This window comes from Gopherus evgoodei, unplaced genomic scaffold (assembly GCF_007399415.2).
Source record: "Gopherus evgoodei ecotype Sinaloan lineage unplaced genomic scaffold, rGopEvg1_v1.p scaffold_35_arrow_ctg1, whole genome shotgun sequence".
Lineage (NCBI taxonomy): Eukaryota > Metazoa > Chordata > Testudines > Testudinidae > Gopherus > Gopherus evgoodei.
In genome coordinates this window covers 3,330,154-3,348,658 of record NW_022060027.1, presented here as the reverse complement: position 1 = coordinate 3,348,658, position 18,505 = coordinate 3,330,154, and the positions used below count along the sequence as shown (strand labels likewise).

General features: G+C 60.7%; 1 protein-coding gene across 2 annotated transcripts; it reads right to left on the bottom strand.

Annotated features, from left to right (window-relative positions):
- Positions 1-7,107: 7,107 nt before the first annotated feature.
- On the bottom strand, positions 7,108-17,966 carry SHISA7 (shisa family member 7). Of its 2 annotated transcripts, none has more exons than XM_030544861.1 (6): positions 17,602-17,966; positions 16,954-17,108; positions 12,716-12,781; positions 11,743-11,892; positions 9,112-11,197; positions 7,108-8,596 (listed from the first exon to the last, which is right to left on the bottom strand). In XM_030544861.1, the coding sequence occupies exons 1-5, from the start codon at positions 17,943-17,945 to the stop codon at positions 10,614-10,616; spliced, it is 1,299 nt and encodes a 432-aa protein (XP_030400721.1). In that variant the 5' UTR covers positions 17,946-17,966; the 3' UTR covers positions 7,108-8,596; positions 9,112-10,613. The 2 variants fall into 2 exon arrangements, with proteins under 2 accessions (XP_030400721.1, XP_030400722.1); XM_030544862.1 differs by having other exon boundaries at positions 9,129-11,197.
- Between the last annotated feature and the right edge of the window lie 539 nt (positions 17,967-18,505).

The window sequence follows — 18,505 nt, the reverse complement described above, 5'->3', positions numbered from 1 at the left end:
GCCGGGCAACGGATCCCCGGGTACCCAGCCTCCACATCATGCCCCAGAGGGGCCACATCCCAGCACCAGGCGAGGGGTCCCCGGGTACCCAGCCCCCGCGCTCCACCCCAGAGGTACCGCATCCCAGTGCCTGGTGAGGGGTCCCCAGGTACCCAGCCTCCACATCCTGCCCCAGAAGGGCCGCATCCCAGCGCTGGGCAAGGGGTCCCCAGGTACCCAGCCTCCACATCCTGCCCCAGAGAGGCCGCATCCCAGCGCCAGGCGAGAGGTCCCCAGATAACCAGTCCCCGTTCCCATGCCAGAGGGGCCACATCTCAGCGCTGGGTAGGGTCCCCCCGTATAACCAGCTCCCACCCCCACCCCAGAGGGGACACATCCCAGCGGCAGGTGAGGGGTCCCTATACAACCAGCCCCCACCCGCCGCCCTAGAGGGGCCGCGTCTGCACGTTGTCGTGAGTAACAGCGCAGGGAGGACTCATAACCAGCAGCAGAAAACATCAGTTTATTCAAAATCCCAAAATTACAGCAATTCCCGGGTACTTTATAACAACTTCATTTCTCCTTTAAATACATATGAAGTCACTGGTCTATGGGTTAAGCCCAGAGTCCTTCGAGATTTGCCGCACCCGCTGGCGTGGTCCCCTGATTCATTGAGTCGGTAGTTAATTACTTTGATTATTATTCATTATTAGGGTGTGTTTTTTTTCTGTTTGAAATTCCGTTTAAATTAACCTGATTTGGTTCTGGCGCCTTCCGAGTTCTGTGCGATCCAGGGGCTGCGTTGTTTTTGCAGCTGGATGGGGCTCCCACCCCGGTGCTGCCGGGGTAGGCGGTCGCAGACGGTGACCTAAAGGCACGTGAACCCCCTTGCCAGGCCAGGGGGAGTTCAGAGCCAGAAGGGTGACCCCCCCACCCCCGACTCTGCCTGCTGCACTGGGGTTTGGAAGGCTGCTCCCCAGCTGCCCACTGGGGGTGTCCTTGTACCCACCTCTGAGGCAGCAGGTGCTGCCCACTGCCAGAGGTGGGATCAGCCAGGGTCAGAGACTGGGCTAGATGGGCCAACGGGTCTGCTCTGGAGGGGGCTGGCAGGGGGTGGGATACTGAGCTAGATGGGCCCATGGATCGTATTTGGGGGCAACAGAGAGAGGGCAGGGTACCAGGCTACATGGGCGCTTTGCTCACTAGGGGGCGCACTCCCCAGGCAGTCTGTGCAGGCCCCGATACCCCAGTGTGGTGCTAGGTGGCGCCATGCTGCAGGGAGCAGGGGGGGGCTCAGCAGGGGCCACTGTGCTGAGGGGTCTGGGGCAGGGGGTGCTCTACTGTAGGGTAGGGGGCTGAGCAGGGGGTCCTATGCTGTGGGGAGCAGGGTGGGGGCTCAGCAGAGGGTGCTATACTGTGGGGAGTGGGGCGGGGACGCTGTGCTGCGGGGAGCAGGGCGGGGGGCTGAGCAGGGGGTGCTGGGCTGCAGGGAGCAGGGTGGGGGTTCAGCAGAGGGTGCTATAATATGGGTGAGGATGCTGTGTTGCGGGGCGTGGGGCGGGGGCTCAGCAGGGGGCGCTGTGCTGCAGGGAGCGGGGTGGGGGGCTCAGTAGGGGGTGCTGGGCTGTGGGGCAGGGGGCTCATCAGAGGGCACTGGGCTGCGGGGAGCAGGGCCAGGGCTCAGCAGGGGGTGCTGGGCTGCAGGGAGCAGGGTGGGGGATCAGCAGAGGGTGCTATAATGTGGGGTGGCGGGTGCTGTGCTGTGGGGAGCAGGACAGGGGCTCAGCAGGGGGCAGCGCTCCCCTGTTTGTTCACAGATGGCACGTTCGGGGTACACCAGGAACCGCAGCCTCTGCTGGCCAAAGACAAGTCGACACGCGGCAGGGGAAATGGGTTCCCCGTTCTCAGCAGCTGGTTATTGGAACGACCTGCTGCTAAGGCCCCTCCTGTTCCCCTGGGTTTGGCCCTGATTTCCCTGGGTTTGAGCTACAGGAGCCCAAGTGATTGGTCACAGGACACTCTGCCCGTTGGCGCATGGCAGGGCTCCCCAGTGGGTTGATCTCGCGGTGCGTGGGATTGGCTGCCCGCTGGCTTCCTGGGCCTTTCTCGAAATGGCCGGGCAGGTAAGGAGGAGCCAACGGCCACTGGCGAGTAGCAGCTGGCAGCCAAGGAGCCAAGAGCGGCAAAGGAATGAGAACTAGCCCGAAGACACAGGGAAGAGTGAGCGATGAAGAGGGAATCGTGTGCAGAGCACAGCGGACGGGGAACGAGAGGGTCTTAATGAGAAACGGTGACAAGAGAAAGAAGAACAGTGCACGGCAGAGAGCGAGCTACACCGTGAACTGGAAATAATGTCTATCGAGGAGTGAAACACGAGGGCCAAATAGTGAATAAAGAATAGTGAGCAATATCTGAGAGTGCAAACTGCATAGCAGGCAATGAACAGTGAAGAGTGAAACGGTGAGCAGTGAGTGGGGAGTGTGAACGGTGAATAGCAAATAGCTAATAGTGAGCAGCGAGTACGGAATGTGGATGGTTAACAGCAAATAACTAATAGCGAATGGTGAGTAATGAATGGGGACAGTGAACAGTGAATAGCAAATAACTAATAGTGAATAGTGAGCAGTGAATAGGGATAGTGAATAGTAAATAACTAATAATGAGCAGACAGTAGTGAACAGGGATAGTGAACAGAAAATGACTAATAGTGAACGGTGAGCAGTGAATGGTGAGATTGAACAACGAACAGCAAATAACTAATAGTGAACGGTGAGGAGTGAATGGGGACAGTGAACAGTGAATAGCAAATAACTGATAGCGAATGGTGAGTAATGAATGGGGACAGTGAACAGTGAATAGCAAATAACTAATAGTGAATAGGGATAGTGAATAGTAAATAACTAATAATGAGCAGACAGTGGTGAACAGGGATAGTGAACAGAAAATGACTAACAGTGAACGGTGAGCAGTGAATGGTGAGATTGACCAACAAATAGCAAATAACTAATAGTGAACGGTGAGCAGTGAATGGGGACAGTGAACAGTGAATAGCAAATAACTAATAGTGAATAGTGAGCAGTGAATAGGGATAGTGAATAGTAAATAACTAATAATGAGCAGACAGTAGTGAACAGGGATAGTGAACAGAAAACGACTAATAGTGAACGGTGAGCAGTGAATGGTGAGATTGAACAATGAATAGCAAATGACTAATAGTGAATGGTGAGCAGTGAACGGGGATACTGGAAGTGACTAACAAAGTGAGCAGTGAACGGGGGACAGGGAAGAGTGAATAGCAAATAACTAATAGTGAATAGTGAGTAATGAATGGGGACAGTGAACAGTGAATAGCAAATAACTAATAGTGAATAGTGAGCAGTGAATAGGGATAGTGAATAGTAAATAACTAATAATGAGCAGACAGTAGTGAACAGGGATAGTGAACAGAAAACAACTAATAGTGAACGGTGAGCAGTGAATGGTGAGATTGAACAATGAATAGCAAATGACTAACAGTGAATGGTGAGCAGTGAACGGGGATACTGGAAGTGACTAACGAAGTAAGCAGTGAACGCGGGACAGGGAGGAGTGAATAGCAAATGACTAATAGTGAATGGTGAGCAGTGAACGGGGATACTGGAAGTGAATAACGAAGTGAACAGTGAGCAGTGAACGGGGGACAGGGAGGAGTGAATAGCAAATGACTATTGAGACACACAAGCTCACCACTAGCGCGCTGCCAAGTGCCTAACAGACCATGAATGGCAGAGGGTGAACAAGCAGTAAGAAGCCGCTCAGCGATGACCCTTGTTATGGGCCGTTTATACAGCCGTTCCCCAGGGCTCAGGACCCAGGCCCCCCACCCACATGCACCGCTAGGCGCTGACACCATGCGCCTCGTTCTGCCGGGCTGGGGGAGCTCCCATGCAGTAGGGACTCCTGAGGAGCGACAAGAGCCAGGCGGCCACGAAGCGAGGCCCAGGCCAGCTTTGAGGCCGGTCACACCCTGAGCGTGGGAGCCGGGAGGCCGACGTGCCCATCCGATCGCACAGAACTTCGCGGAAGGCACCACCGTACCTGCTGGCCGGCAAAGGAGACGGGGCTGAAGTCAGCGCCGATCAGGAGGGGGGAGGGCGCCTCGCAAGCCGAGGTTGGGCTTTCCAGTCAGAGCCTATGGCTTAACCCTTAGCGTGTGTGATGCGACTGGTCAAAACAGTCGCAGTTCTAAAAATAGAAGACACCATTTTATTTATTTTTTTCTGTTAAAAAAAATGCAAAACAAGACACCCGGGGGCTGAAGAACCAGCCTCTTGGCATCGTGCCGGGAGTTCTCCAGAACCGGGCCATGGGGCGGAGGAGCGACACGGCCCAGCCCTGGGTGCCTCTTGGCATCGTGCCGGGAGTTCTCCAGAACCGGGCCATGGGGCGGAGGAGCGACACGGCCCAGCCCTGGGTGCCTCTCGGCATCAGGCCGGGAGTTCTCCAGAACTGGGCTACGGGGCGGAGGAGCGACATGGCCCTGCCCTGGAGGGGAGGATGTGCCATGGACTCCGATGGGGAGTGAGTGCTGAGCATGGGGTGGGGGGATTGGCCCGGCTGGTGGGTTCTGCTCTTCGGGGGGTACAGGCCCCTGGCCCTGCGAGGGGCAGGGAGAGCTGGGTCTCAGGCAACACACATTGCATCCCTGCTCAGCCTCCCCGGATCCCGCTGTGCGTGTGCCAACATACCCAATGCCCACAGCCGGGCACAACCCGGCACGGCTCCCATGCGCCCCATACACACATTCTCTTCATATACAACCCACGCAGCCCCTCCCACCTCCTGCCAACCCCTGCACCCCCCAGCGACCCCTCACACCTCTGCTGTCCCCCCACATTCCTCACGCACTTCACACCAACCCCCAACCGCTGTTCCCCACGTTCCTCCCACACCTGTGCCATCCCCCACTTCTGTCATCCCACCACACCTCCCGCCATCCCCCCCTACATTCCTCAAACACCTCGGCTGTCCCCCCACATTCCTCCTGCCAAGCCCCCCACCTCCATCATCCCCCCACACCTCCCGCCATCCCCAAAACCTCCTGCCGTCCCCCACGTTCCTTACACACCTCCCGTCCCCCCACATTTCTCCTGCCAATCCCGCCACCTCCCACTGACCCCCCGACCTCTGCCATCCCCTAAAACCTCCTGCCATCCCCCACATTCCTGACACACCTCCCCTGTCCCCCCCCATTCCTCCTGCCAACCCCCCCACCTCTGCCATCCCATTTTTCCCAACTTCCCACCTCCCGCCACATTCCCCTCCCACCTCCCACCATGTCCCCACCCCCCACCCATACTGCCCCCATCCTCTCTGTACAACCCCCGAGGCTCCCATGACCACCCTCCCCCCAGCTCCCAGCAACGTGGGGTGACTAGGGATCCCCCGCAACCAGTCCCCTCACATCTCTGCACCTTTCCTCTGACAGTGGGTGCTGGGTCCCGTCCTGGCCAAATGGCTGTTCATCCAGGGACCCAACCCACACCTGGTCAACTATGGCTTATGCTTGGAGGCATGGGACCGAAGGGGGGCACTCTGTGACACCCCCCCCAGGAGGGCCACACAAGGGAGGCCCATGGTGGTCTCCCAAACTGGTCACTCCCGCACTCCATCTTGGGTCTGAGCTGACTGGGAAGATCCAAAATCCCTGGGATTATTTGGGGGGTGGTGATGGCTCAAATTGGGGGGCAAAGGGCAGGGTGAATGGAGCCAATGGCTTGGCTCCCTCTGCCCCCCAAAGCCAAGATGGGGGGAGGGCAGCAGACCCAGGGGATCTCCCCACCAAGCCTGGGGTCCCCCCCATCAGGGGAAAGTTTTGCATTGAGACGCTTCCAAAAAACAACAACAACAACAGCAACAAAACCCTGACCCTCCCCACCCCAACCCGCTCCCCCCCCAACACGAAAATACCCTGGGGTGAGGAGGGGAGGAAGAGGAAACATTAGCCCTTGATTCGAGTTCAGCGGGGGCGGGGGGGATGTCTGAGGAGGGAGATGGGAAGGAATGGGGGGGCAGAGGGGGTCCCCCACAGATCGCAGGAACACAATGTAGTGTGGAGGCAGGGGTGGGGGGACGGAGGAATGGCTTGTGCTGCCGTCGCCAGTGTTGGGGGGCAGAAATCCCCCGAGCTTCTCCCCCGAACCCTCCACACCCTGCCTCGGCAGACGCTCGGGCCCCAGCGGAGTCCAGCCCCCACGAGGAGTCCTGCTCTGCCTGAGCCGGCGTGGGGCCAGGGTGAGGGTGCTGCGCCCCCGGTGGGCAGTAGGGGACAGATTGGGGCATCCAACACTGTGGCTATTCCTTGCCCTCCAGGGCCCATGGGGGCAGATCGGGGGCATGGCTGGGGTGCCCTGAGTTGTGGCTATTCCCTGCCCCCTGGGACCCATAGGGGCAGATGTGGGTCAGTGCCGGGGCGTCCTGAACCATGGCTATTCCATGCCCTATGGCACCAGTGAAGTCAAGGGGGCAGAGCCCAGCTGACCTCACCCAAAGATCCTGAGAAGGGGGGAGGAATTGAGCTTGGGGAGGGGAAGGTTGGAGGCTGGGGCTCCCCATCCGGAGAGGAAAGATTAGAGCTTTGCCACCCCTGGATGGTCAGGCAGGGAGAGAGAAAATTGCCCCTCGAAAGGGAACCCTAAAAAATCAAATCCTAACCCCCCCCCGCCAGGCATGTCCTGCAGCCTGACCCTTAAAGGGAGTGGCCTTTTCAGGTGGCAGGGGTGGTGTTTTGAAAGGGGGGGCGGGGAGGGGAGCCAGAGAGACTGGCTCGAAGGACAATGGGAGTTAAAGGCAATGCTTTTTTTCCACATGATGTGGATCGAGCCTGGGGAACTCACCACCACAGGGAGTCATTGAGACCAAGAATTCAGGGCGGTTCAAAAGGGGAGTGGACAGGTCCAGCCTGCGTTAAGCCGGGGGCCAGACTAGGCGATCTCAGCAGGCCCCAGAATCTATGGAGAACAGGACTATCCGGCGGGATCGTAACATGGGAAGGGATATCAAACTGGTTTTAGGGGGAATGGAACTCAGGAGTCCTGACACCCTGACCCCTCCCCCCCCAACCCTCCCCTCCCCAGGGATAGACCCCAGGAGTCCTGACTCCTCAAACCTTCTGCTTTAACCACCTTCCCCTGAAGCATCCGATACTGGTCACAGTCAGAGATGGGATGGGCCAGATGGGCCCATTAATCGGCTCCAGTCAATTTCCTCTGTTCCTGTGATTTCCGGATGCCACCAAGGCATTCCCAATTAGCTGGCACCATTGAGCACCCGCCTCTCTCACAATCAGGCGCTTGAGACAGGCACCCCAAACACCGAAGCACACCCTTCACCCAAATCACAGGAGTCTAACAACTGACCAATGGGGCAGGCCCATCTAGCCCGGTATCCCGTCTCCACCAGTAGTCTTTACAGACCTGCTTCAGAGGAAGGGACAACACATCCCAGATACGGAATAACCCACCCAGGGGGTTGGCTTGAAATGATTTCAGCTCTTGAGTTATAACCCCGGCTGAAGAGATTTGCGACAGAGAGACCAGCTGAATTGCTGTGAGTCACAGTCACCCCTAGAGAAGCTGATCCTTTGAAGACGCCTAAGCTTATGGCTACAGTGACATCCTGTGGTGGGGAGTTCCGCAGACTAACCATATAGCAGTAAAGCCGCTCCTTGTATTGGTTTTTAAGCTACTGCCTCCCAGGGTTGCAGAGAATCCCCTGACGTCAGGAGCCAGTGTGAGGAGAGGGGTTTTATTTAAGGCCGGACGTTCTGCACCAGAAGCCATGCCAAGGCCCTCGGGAGTTCCTAATGCCTTGGGGAAGAATGAGATTGTGTAGCGCCTGGGCTAAAGAACTACGGTGGTACGTGGCCTATAAGCCACTATCTGTGGTACAGCCATGAAGGGGAGAGGGAACCCTGCGGGATAGCCTGGGTTCCAGTTGGTTTTGATACGTTTAGATGGAGAACTCTGTGAGGAAGACACAGATAGCGTGTATCTGGGCAGTGCCCGGAGCGATGAGGCCCCAATCTCGATGACGCTTGTGTCTGGGCAGTGCCTGGCGCAATGGGGACCCGATCTCAGTGACTCTGTGTCTGGGCAGCGCCTGGCCTGACGGGCCTCCGCTCTCAGAGACGATACCTGTGCAGCGCCCAGCGCGGCAGGACCCCATCTCAGCGCCTCTGTATGGGTAGCAGCCGGCCATGCCCCGTAGGCATACCGCAGTGCAGAAGAGGAACGTGTTTTGGCATCGGATGGGAGGGATCGGAGCGCACAACAAGGATGAAGGGATGAAAAGATTTGAGGCTGAGACCCATCAGAACTCTAGTGGGTGATGAGATCGAAGATCCCAGGGCCTAGCAAGCGGCCCGCGAAGAAACAGAAGAGAAATAAAGAAAAAGGCGTAATACGAAGACCCAGTCCCCCCGCAGCGTGGGGGTGACCCATCATCTTGGGGAGAGAAGGGTGGGGTTCGAAAGAGCGGAGGCTGTTCAAACTACATTCACGTGTGCTGGAGGGGTGGGGGCTGGCGCTCCCCAGCCCCATGGCAGTGGAGTGGGCTGGAAATCCAAAGAGCCGAAGCACTGGAAGAGAGAAACCAGAGAGCGCTATATAAAGATATGTACATGGGGGGCAGCGGTGGGATGGGATGGAAGTGGAGGTTTGGCCGCACCACGGCCCACGTGATGAGCTCCCAGCCCCGGCCATGAGATCCGGGATGAGGGGGCCGCTGCTTGCTCCCACCCCGGCGCCGGAGGGCATCCGGCCTGCTGGAGGAGAGCAGTGATGTCATCGGAAGGCACCGTGGCATCCTCATCGAACGGATGGGGCCAGCGGGTGTGACATCACAGAGCAGACTAAGTCTCAAAAGAAGGGGCTGCACCTCTGGAGGCGACAGCATCAAAAAGCAGGCCCGGTCCACAGTTGTGATGTCATAAAAAAGGGGATTGGGTCCACAGCAGTGACATCATCAACAAGTGGACTGGGTCCACAGCACTGACATCATCAAAAGATAGACAAGGCCCACAGTGCTGATGTCATCAAAAAAAAAGAACCAGGTCCACAGTGCTGACATCACCGAATTATCAACAGGGCCGACCTTAAACATCAACAGACCCCAATGATCTTGACATCATCCATCACCGACAAAGTCCGCAGTGATGACATCATCAAGGGTTGTCAAGGCCTGGCAGGGCTTGATCTCCTCAACTACTGACCAGGCCAACCACTGTGACATCATCAGTAACAAAGTCCAGTGAACAGGCATCGTCAATCAGCAATGGAGCCACTGGTCTGATGTCAAAACCAACAGGCTGGTGCCCAGGATACTGGCATCATCCACGGTCGACGAGGTCCATAGTGTTGAGACTATGAAATGGCGATGATGTCATCAGACATCGACAAGGCCCACAGCACTCATGTTATCAATCACCGACAAGGTCCACAGTGTCGATGTCATGAGATGGATACGGTATTGATGGCAGAGGTTGAGAGCCCTCTTGGCATCATCAAAGGTTGACCCACAGTGTTTACATCATCACAGGTTGACAGGCTTGGTAGTACTTACTGACATCATGACACATAGACAAGGGCCACAGTGCAGATGTCATCAAAGATGGCCAGTGCTGACATCATCATCAAAAGTCAACAGGACAGCTGGTCCTGATGGAATCAAATGTTGACACAACCACAGCACTGACGTAATCCCATATGGACAGGCCTGACTGTCCTGACATCATCAACCATCAACAGGGCCCACAGCGCTGATGTCGATGAACGGGCCAAAAGCAATTTGACATAATTGAATGTGGATGGGTCCAAAGCAATCATGACCTCGTCCAATGTCAACAGAGCCCTGGGGCGCTGATGTCACCCAACGTGGATGGGTCGAACACAGTCTTGCCATCATCAAATATCAGCAAGGCTCATGGTGCTGATGTCACCCAACAGGGATGGGCCCCAGGCAATCTTGACATCATCAAAAGTTGAGAGGGCCCCCAGCCCTGATGTCATCAGTCTTGGAGAGGCTCAACACAATCTTGACATTATCAAAAGGCAACAGAGCCCAGGGCACTGACATCATCTAACATGGACGGAGACAAGGCAATCTGGACATCACCCAATATTGACATGCTCCAAGGTGCTGACGTCATCCAACATGGATGGGTTCAACGCGACGCTGACATCATCAAAAGTTGACAGGGCCCGTGGCGCTGAGATCACCCAACATGGACGGGCCCAAGGCAATCTTGACATCATCACAAGTCAAGAGGGCCTGCAGCAGTGATGTCACCAGTAGTGGACATCATCTAACATGGATGGAGACAAGGCAATCTCGACGTCACCCAACGTCGACAGGGCCTCAGGGCCTGACGTCATCCAGCGTGGATGGTTCAACGTGACCCTGACATCATCAAAAGTTGACAGGGCCCGTGGCGCTGAGGTCATCAAAGGCGGATGCCACCAAAGCCCAGCAAAGGCCTTGAAGCCCGGCAGGCCGCCCAGTCCAAGAAAGAAGACGTAAAGGATGGGGGAAGACGCAGAGGAGGAGCAGGAAGAGAGCTATGGCCTTGGAAAGTTGAGTCCACCTGAGCTGGGCCCTCACACGGTGACCTCGTTCTTGCTCCCGGTGCGGAGATGCTGGCTGGGGTGGTGCCCAGGAATGAATTGCAGCTGCTCGATGGTGCTCTGGCGACGGGCACCAAAGCCCTGGCGCCGGCTGGCCGTGTGGTTGCTGCCCACCTCCCAGGCGGCCTGGGCGGCGTTGGCGGAGGGGGGGTGGGAGTTCATCTTGTGCCCTTGGTGGCGTTCGAGCAGCGGGGTGCCGGCGGCGCAGATGTTGGTCTGGGACAGGGCCTTCTGGTGGCCCAGCCGCAACTCCTGGAAGGGCCCCGTGCCCTGGTGCAGGCGCTCGGGCGAGAGCAGAGGCTCCTGGGAGTGCAGGGCCTCGCGGGAGAGCAGCCGCTCGTGGGAGACGACCCGCTCCCGGGGGCCGGGGCAGTCGTAGGGGGAGGGGCGGTAGCCGTCCGAGAGGATGTGTTCCTGGGACATCACCCGTCGCGGGTGCTGGGCCGCCTCCCCATAGCGCTCGTAGTTCATCTTCATGGCGTGCAGGGGCAGCGTGCCCCGCGTCAGTTCGGCCAGGTGCCGCCGTTTCAGGTACAGCTCGTCCATGTCCTTCTCCGCTGGGGTGGGGGGCAAAGGCAGCAGGGGAGGACCGAGGGGGATGGGAGGGGCAAAGGCAGGAGGGGCGGAGCAGGGGGATGGGAGGGGCAAAGGCAGCAGAGGCGGGGCAGGGCAGGGGGATGGGAGGAGCAAAGGCAGGAGGGGCGGGGCAGAGGGAATGGGAGGGGCAAAGGCAGGACGGGAGGGGCAGAGGGGATGGGAAATAATGGACAATGTGACCAACTCTCCTTTGCACACTCACAGGCTCCATGGCCGGACCGGGCCACTGTGAGTGAATTCATTTCACCCGCAGGCTGCCAGTCAGTCCTGGGAACAGAGGGCGCCCCCTAGAGGGGAGAGACCCCCTGCCCCATTCCCCGCCCCCCTGAGCCAGCCAGTCCCACCCCCCCGGGGTCGGATGGGAGCTGACATCCCCTAGAGGGGAAAGGCCCTGGACCCCATTCTCCCCCAGGCCAGCTCTGGCCCCAGGGCAAGTCCCCAGGGGCTGGTGGCAGCGGTGGGGTCGGGCTGTGAGCACCCCCTAGTGGCAGGGCCCCTGGCTCACCCAGCCTCTTGAGCGAGGAGTAGCGGCTGAGCTCCGACTTGACGGCCGACTCGTAGGACGGGGGCAGGTGCGAGAGGTTGTGGAAGGAGCGGGAGCAGGTGAGTGAGTTGTACTTCAGGCCCAATGTGGGGGTGTGATGCACTCGCCAGTCTGCGGGGGGGGGGCAGAAAGAGAGTGGAGAGGATGGGAAGGGAAGAGGGAGTGTGGGGAGAGGGGTCAGGAGGGAGGAGGAGGGGACAGGTAGAGGGAGGGGTTTGGGGAGGGGAAGAGGGAGCGTGGGGAGGGGAGTCAGGAGGGAGGAGGAGGGGATAGGTAGAGGGAGGGGTTTGGGGAAGAGAAGAGGGAGCGTGGGGAGAGGGGTCAGGAAGGAGGGGAAGGGGACAAATAGAGGGAGGGGTTGGGGAGAGGGGGAAGAGGGAGTGTGGGGAGAGAGGTCAGGAGGGAGGGGAAGGGGACAGGTGGAGGGAGGGGTTTGGGGGGGAAGAGGGAGTGTGGGGAGAGGGGTCATGAGGGAGGGGGGGACAGGTGGAGGGAGGGGTTTGGGGGAGGGGGAAGAGGGAGTGTGGGGAGAGAGGTCAGGAGGGAGGGGAAGGGGACAGGTAGAGGGAGGGGTTTGGGGGAGGGGAAGAGGGAGTGTGGGGAGAGGGGTCAGGAGGAAGAGGGCCAGGAAGAGGGGATTGGGGAAGGGGGAAGAGGGAGTGGGGGGAGGGGAGTCAGGAGGGAGGGGGAGGGGACAGGTAGAGGGAGGGGTTTGGGGGAGGAGAAGAGGGAGTGTGGGGAGAGGGGTCAGGAGGGAGAGGGCCAGGAAGAGGGGATTGTGGGAGGGGCAAAGAGAGATTAAATCTCTTGGCAATTTTTTCTCCCCCCGCCCCCACTCCCTTTCCCGGCTGGAGGATTCTGATTCCATGGGGCAGCTCGGGTGAGAAAACGGGGCCCCCTCCCCCTGAGCCCCCCGCCCCGGCCCATCACCTACCCAGCGTGGCGGCGTGATGCTTCGGGCTGCTCACGTTGAGGTGCATGTAGTTGTGGTGCATGTTGTCTGCAAGGCAAAGCTGGGTGATTAGTCTGGGGGCAAAACCCCCCAAAACCTCACCACCCAAACCCAGCCCCTTAAAGGGAATGTGCGAGGGCAGACACCTCTGGGGTGAGTGGGAATGTGGGGGTGCAGGGGATGGATCAGTGGATGTGAGGGTGCAGGGGATGGATGGATGGAGGGAGGGGTCAGGGCAATGTGGGGGTGCAGGGGAGGGATGGATGAAAAGATCTGGGGGATGTTGGGGTGCAGGGGATGGATGGAGGGATTGGGGCAATATGGAGGTGCAGGGGATGGAGGGATCAGGGGCGCGGGTGCAGGGGAGGAATGGAGGGAGGGATTGGGGGATTTGGGGGTGCAGGGGAATAATGGAGGGAGGAAGTGGGGAGATGTGGGGGTGCACGGGATGGATGGATGGAGGGATTGGGGGATGTTGGGGTGCAGGGGGAGGGATGGATAGAGGTATCGGGGCAATGTGGAGGTGAAGGGGATGGAGAGATTGGGGGTGCAGGTGCAGGGGATGGAGGGATTGGGGGATTTGGGCGTGCAGGGAAATAATGGAGGGAGGGAGTGGGGCGATGTGGGGGTGCAGAAGAGGGATGGAGGGAGGGATCAGGGGGATGTGGGGATGCAGGGGAGGGATGGATGAAGGGATCCGGGGGATGTTGGGGTGCAGGGGACAGAGGGATGGAGGGATCAGGGGTGCGGGTGCAGGGGAGGGATAGAGGGATTGCAGGAGTGCAGGGGAATAATGGAGGGAGGGAGCGGGGAGATGTGGGGGTGCAGGGGATGGGTGGAGGGATTGGGGGGACCTGGGGGTGCAGGAGGAGGGATGGATTGATGGAGAGATCGGGAGATCTGGGGGTGCAGGGGGAGGAGGGATGGATGGAGAGATTGGGGGGATGTGGGGGTGCAGAGGAGGGTTGGACAGATACTCTCTGCAGCAGAGCAATGAAGAAACCTGCCATTCCCCAAACAGCCACTGGGTGTCTCCCTGGGCCCGCCTAAAGCTGCCCAACTTCCAGGGCGCACCCCAGCGGGAGCCAGGACGCCTGGGTTCTCCCCCTGGCTCAGGGCGGGCTAGTAGTTAGAGCCGGGGGAGGGGCTGGGAGCCAGGACTCCTGGGTTCTCTCGTGGCTCTGCTAGGGGAGTGTGGAATGGTAGGGAAGGCTCAGGGCTGGCATTACAGGCAGGGGGCCACAAATGGGAAATTTGCCCCCCAAAGAATATTCAATGGGCCCCAATTCCTAGGCGCGGGAGATGGGGTTGAGGCTGGGGCTCTGGGCGAATGAACCTCCAGTGCCCCCAAAACACCCATGTGGCCCCCCACTGAGGAGACCCTGGAGCCGACCCTGGAAAATGAATCCACACCCCATGAACAGTGAGCAGTTCTAGTCCCCTTGCCTGTTCCGTGCATGGAGCTGCAGCCTCCGAAGTCCCAGCTGCATGGACCTGCCTCAGTTTTCCCCCTGCACAATGGGGATGACAGCCCTACCTCCCTGGGTGTGTCAGGAGAACAGCGGGAGGCAGGGCTGCCCAGAGGATTCAGGAGGGCTGGGGCAAAGCAATTTTGGGAGCCCCTTCCATAAAAAAAGTTGCAATCCTATAGAATGCTATATTCTCATGGGGGCCCCTGTAGGGCCTAGCACCTGGGACAAATTGCCCCACTTGCCCGCGCCAGGGAGCCCTGTCGGGAGGAGCCCAAATGTTACGGTGACGGGTGCTAGAGAAGTGCCTCAGTTCATGACCAGGGGTGTCTCCATCCCCTCCCAACATACAGAAATACCTGGCCCCCGTGCCAAGCAGATCAAGGGCTGCATTGCCTCCCAAATGCAGCCACTTCTGGGGTGCAGCCACCATGTCATGGCAGCACAAGGCATCCGTTTGGGTTGGCAAGTGAAGGGGGATCCCGCACCCCACAGGAGGCGATGTGGAGCAGCAGGATGGAGTTAAACTTACAGCCCACCCTGACCCCTGCTAATGCCCCCTGGCCTGCCCCTCAGCTGCTGGGATCCCTCCCCAATCTGCCCCCACATGCACTCCCCTCACCCCCCCAGCTTCTGGGACTCTTCCCCAATCCACCCCCAACCTGTACTCTTCTCGCCCCCCCAGCTGCTGGGACCCATCCCCAATTTCTCTGCTCCCCCCACTCCCTGCTTTAGATCCCCCCATCAAAGACCCCATAAACCCCCTTAAACAGAACATGCCTCAAGGAGGATTTCTGATCCCCTGGGGAGGGGGGGAGGGAATGACTCAGCCACCGCCCCCCCGCCCCAGCCCCGCCATGAATGCTCAGCCACAGACACCCCACGACAGCTAGCAGTGGTTGCCATGGCAAACCGCGACCTCCCACCATTCCTGTGCGGTAATGCCTGCGCCTGGGCCCAGAAACCACAGGCTCCCAAGTACCATTGCCCAAAGCTTCACTTGGGGCAGGGAATGGGGCCTGGGGCCTCTCCCCTCTAGGGGGCACCAGCTCCCATCCAGCGCCAGGGCGAGGACTGGCTGGCTCAGGGGGGCAGGGAATGGGGCCTGGGGCCTCTCCCCTCTAGGGGGCACCAGCTCCCATCCGGCCCCAGGGCAGTGACTGGCTGGCTCAGGGGGGCGGGGAATGGGGCGTGGGGCCTCTCTCCTCCAGGGGGTGCCGACCCCTATCCAACCAGTCCCAGGCCTATTTAACAGCCCTGGGTGTGACCTGAGTTTGTTCGGTCTCAGCAAGCCGACCCCCCGGGGGGCCCTGGCAGAGGGAGAGGGCGGCCTGACCAATCCATGGACAATGCGCCCCCCTCTCCCCACAGGGGGGCTCCATCGGGAAATGGGGCCCCTTGGTGATGGGGGAGGATTGAGCATCTGGGAGGGGCTGTACTGACTATGGAGTCGACTAATCCACTCCTTCCTTGTCATCCCCAGATCCAACCCCCTAGTGCCGGCCCTAGGATGCTGGCCCCATAGTCTGCCCTGCCGCACACCCCGACCCCCCCTGCTTGCCCCACAGATCAGCCCCCTGGGTTCATCTGCCCTGATATCCAGCTTCCTTGTGGGGTGCTCAAACAAATACCCCCATGCCCACCTGCCCAGCTGGCAGAGGATTGTGGGACACGTATCCCCCCAGCCTCTCTTGGCATGGCCTGTGTTCCCCGTGGGAGGCAGGAGGGCAGGGGAGGCACTCAGGGGTTAACAGCCTGTGGGGCAGGGGATGCACCAAGGTCAGTGGGTGCCAGGGACCCCCCAAGAATGTCCAAGCCCCTGGCACAGACCCCCCAGCCCGAATCTGCTCAGTGTCCTTGGAAGAGAAACTGCTGATGCTGGAGCAGCTGGGGGTGGGGGTTTGGGAGCTGGGCTACTGGGGGGCAGGAGGGTGTGGGCAGCAATATGGGGGCTATCCCAGACACATACCCAGTGCATGCCCCTAATGCGGGCACACACACAGTACATACGGCTGTGGGGAGACAGCGCCCTGCCCCCTCCCTGCAGCCCAGCACCCCTTGCTGAGCCCCCTGCCCTGCTCCCTGCAGCCCAGCACCCCCTGCTGAGCCCCAATCCCGCTCCCTGCAGCCCCCTGCCGAGCCCCCCGCCGAGCCCCCCGCCCTGGCCCCTGCTGCGATCCCTGCCCCGCTCCCTGCAGCCCAGCACCCCCTGCTGAGCCCCTGCTCCGCCTCTCGCAGCCCAGCGCCCCCTGCCGAGCCCCCTGCCAGCTTCCTGCAGTCCAGCGCCCCCTGCTGAGACCCCTGCCAGCTCCCTGCAGCCCAGCGCCCCCTGCCAAGCCCCCTGCCAGCTCTCTGCGGCCCAGCGCCCCCTGCCAAGCCCCCTCGCCCTGCCCCCTGCTGCCCAGCACCCCCTGCTGAGACCCCTGCCAGCTCCCTGCAGCCCAGCACTCCCTGCCGAGCCCCCCACCCTGCCCCCTGCTGCCCAGCATCCCCTGCTGAGACCCCTGCCTCGCTCCCTGCAGCCCAGCGCCCCCTACCAAGCCCCCCATCCCCTCCCTGCAGCCCAGCACCCCCTGCCGAGCCCCCACCCAGCTCCCCACAGCCCAGTGCCCCCAGCTGAGCCCCAATCCCTCTCCTCGCAGCCCAGCGCCCCCTGCTGAGCCCCCCTCCCCAACTCCTGCCACCCAGCACCCCCACTGAGCCCCCCACCCTGCTCCCTGCATTCCAGCGCCCCCAGCGCCCGGTCCCTACCGTGGTTGCTCTGGCAGGGCTTGAGGGTGTTGTAAAGGTTCTTCGGGGGCCGGGCCGGGCCGTTGTCCTGGGAAGCTGAGTTGAGGGTGGTGCTATTGCTGCGCTCGGAGCGCGAGCTGGTCCCAGCCTGGTGCCTGAGAATGTCAACAAGAGCCCTGGGGAGGGCGGGGGGCAGCGCCCCTTAGACACCCCCAAGTAACACGGCCCCCAGCCAGGGCACAATCCCCCTCCCCAGCCCCTGGGGCTGCCCCCGCTTGCGCCTCCCAGCCTGACCACTAGGGGGCTCTGGGCCCAGACAGACCCTGGGGCTGCCCCGCCTGGCATCATCACTAGGTCCCCCCCCACACTGTCCCATCTGCCCCCCTCCCCACTGCCATGCCCCACACCGGCACCCCCCTCCCTCTGACCTCCACCTCTCCCCTTGACCCCCCACCCCAATCTCTTCCTCTCTCCTCCTCTCTCCCAGCCATGGCCCCCTCCCCCGGCCCCCAACTCCCCCCTGCTTCCTCCCACCCCAACTCTCCCTGCCTCTCTACTCCCCCCTTCACCATTAACCCCTGACACTCCCCTCCCCTGACCCCCTCCCTTCTCCCAGCCATGGCCCCCTCCCCCTGGCTCCCAACTCCCCCGACTCTCCCCCCCCCTCACCTGGGCATGTTGATCTCCCGCCCCTGGGGCCGGCGGGAAGCCTTGCCGAAGGCCACCTTGATGCCGAGGCCCACGGCCAGGGTGAAGCTGATGACACCGCAGACCACATAGACGGTGCTGTTGCTCTGCTGGCGGGCGGCCTCGGAGCCCCCTGGCCCCCGGCCCCCAGGCCCGGCCGTGCTGCTGGCCTGGGTGTGGGCCCAGAAGGGGGTCTCCACGTTGGTGCAGCGGCCCTGCTCCAGCCGCATGGCCCGGTGCTCGCAGCAGAAGCGGTAGTGGCACGTGCCGCAGCAGAAGCGGTAGCCGCCCGTGGTGCAGTTGAAGGCCGCGTCGTACTGGCCCATGACGTCGTAGTAGCCCTGGCACGTCTCGGCCGCCCGGCCCCCCCAGGCCCCCACCCCCGTGCTGTTGACCCCCGCCAGCCGTTTGAGGTGAGCCAGCAGGCTGGGCAGCGCCCGGCTGTGGTTGGCCAGACGAGGGGCCTGGAGGACCGCCAGGGCCGGCTGGCAGCTCAGAGCCTCCAGGGCAGCGCAGAGGAGGACAGTCAGCAGGTGGTACATGGTGTGCGGGGATTGGGGGGACCCTGGGAGACGGGGGGCAGGGAGAAGCCCTGGGTTGTGGGGGTGAGGAGGGTGTGGAGGGGCCCCAAAAGAAGCTGGGGTGTATGTGGGGGCACGGGGTGGGGAGATGGAAGATGCACTGGGAGCTGGCACCGGAGCGGGGGTATGGTGGGTCCCGTGAGACAGCCCTGGGTAGGGAGAATGAAGGGGCTCAGCAGATGGCACTGGGTGGCGGGGGGGACGGGGACAGAAGGGTCCCTTGACACGGCGCAGAGTTGTGGAGGGAGGTCAGGGCATCTGGGCCCCGTTAGCTGGTTCCTTCTTGTGGTTATAAAAAATGGATC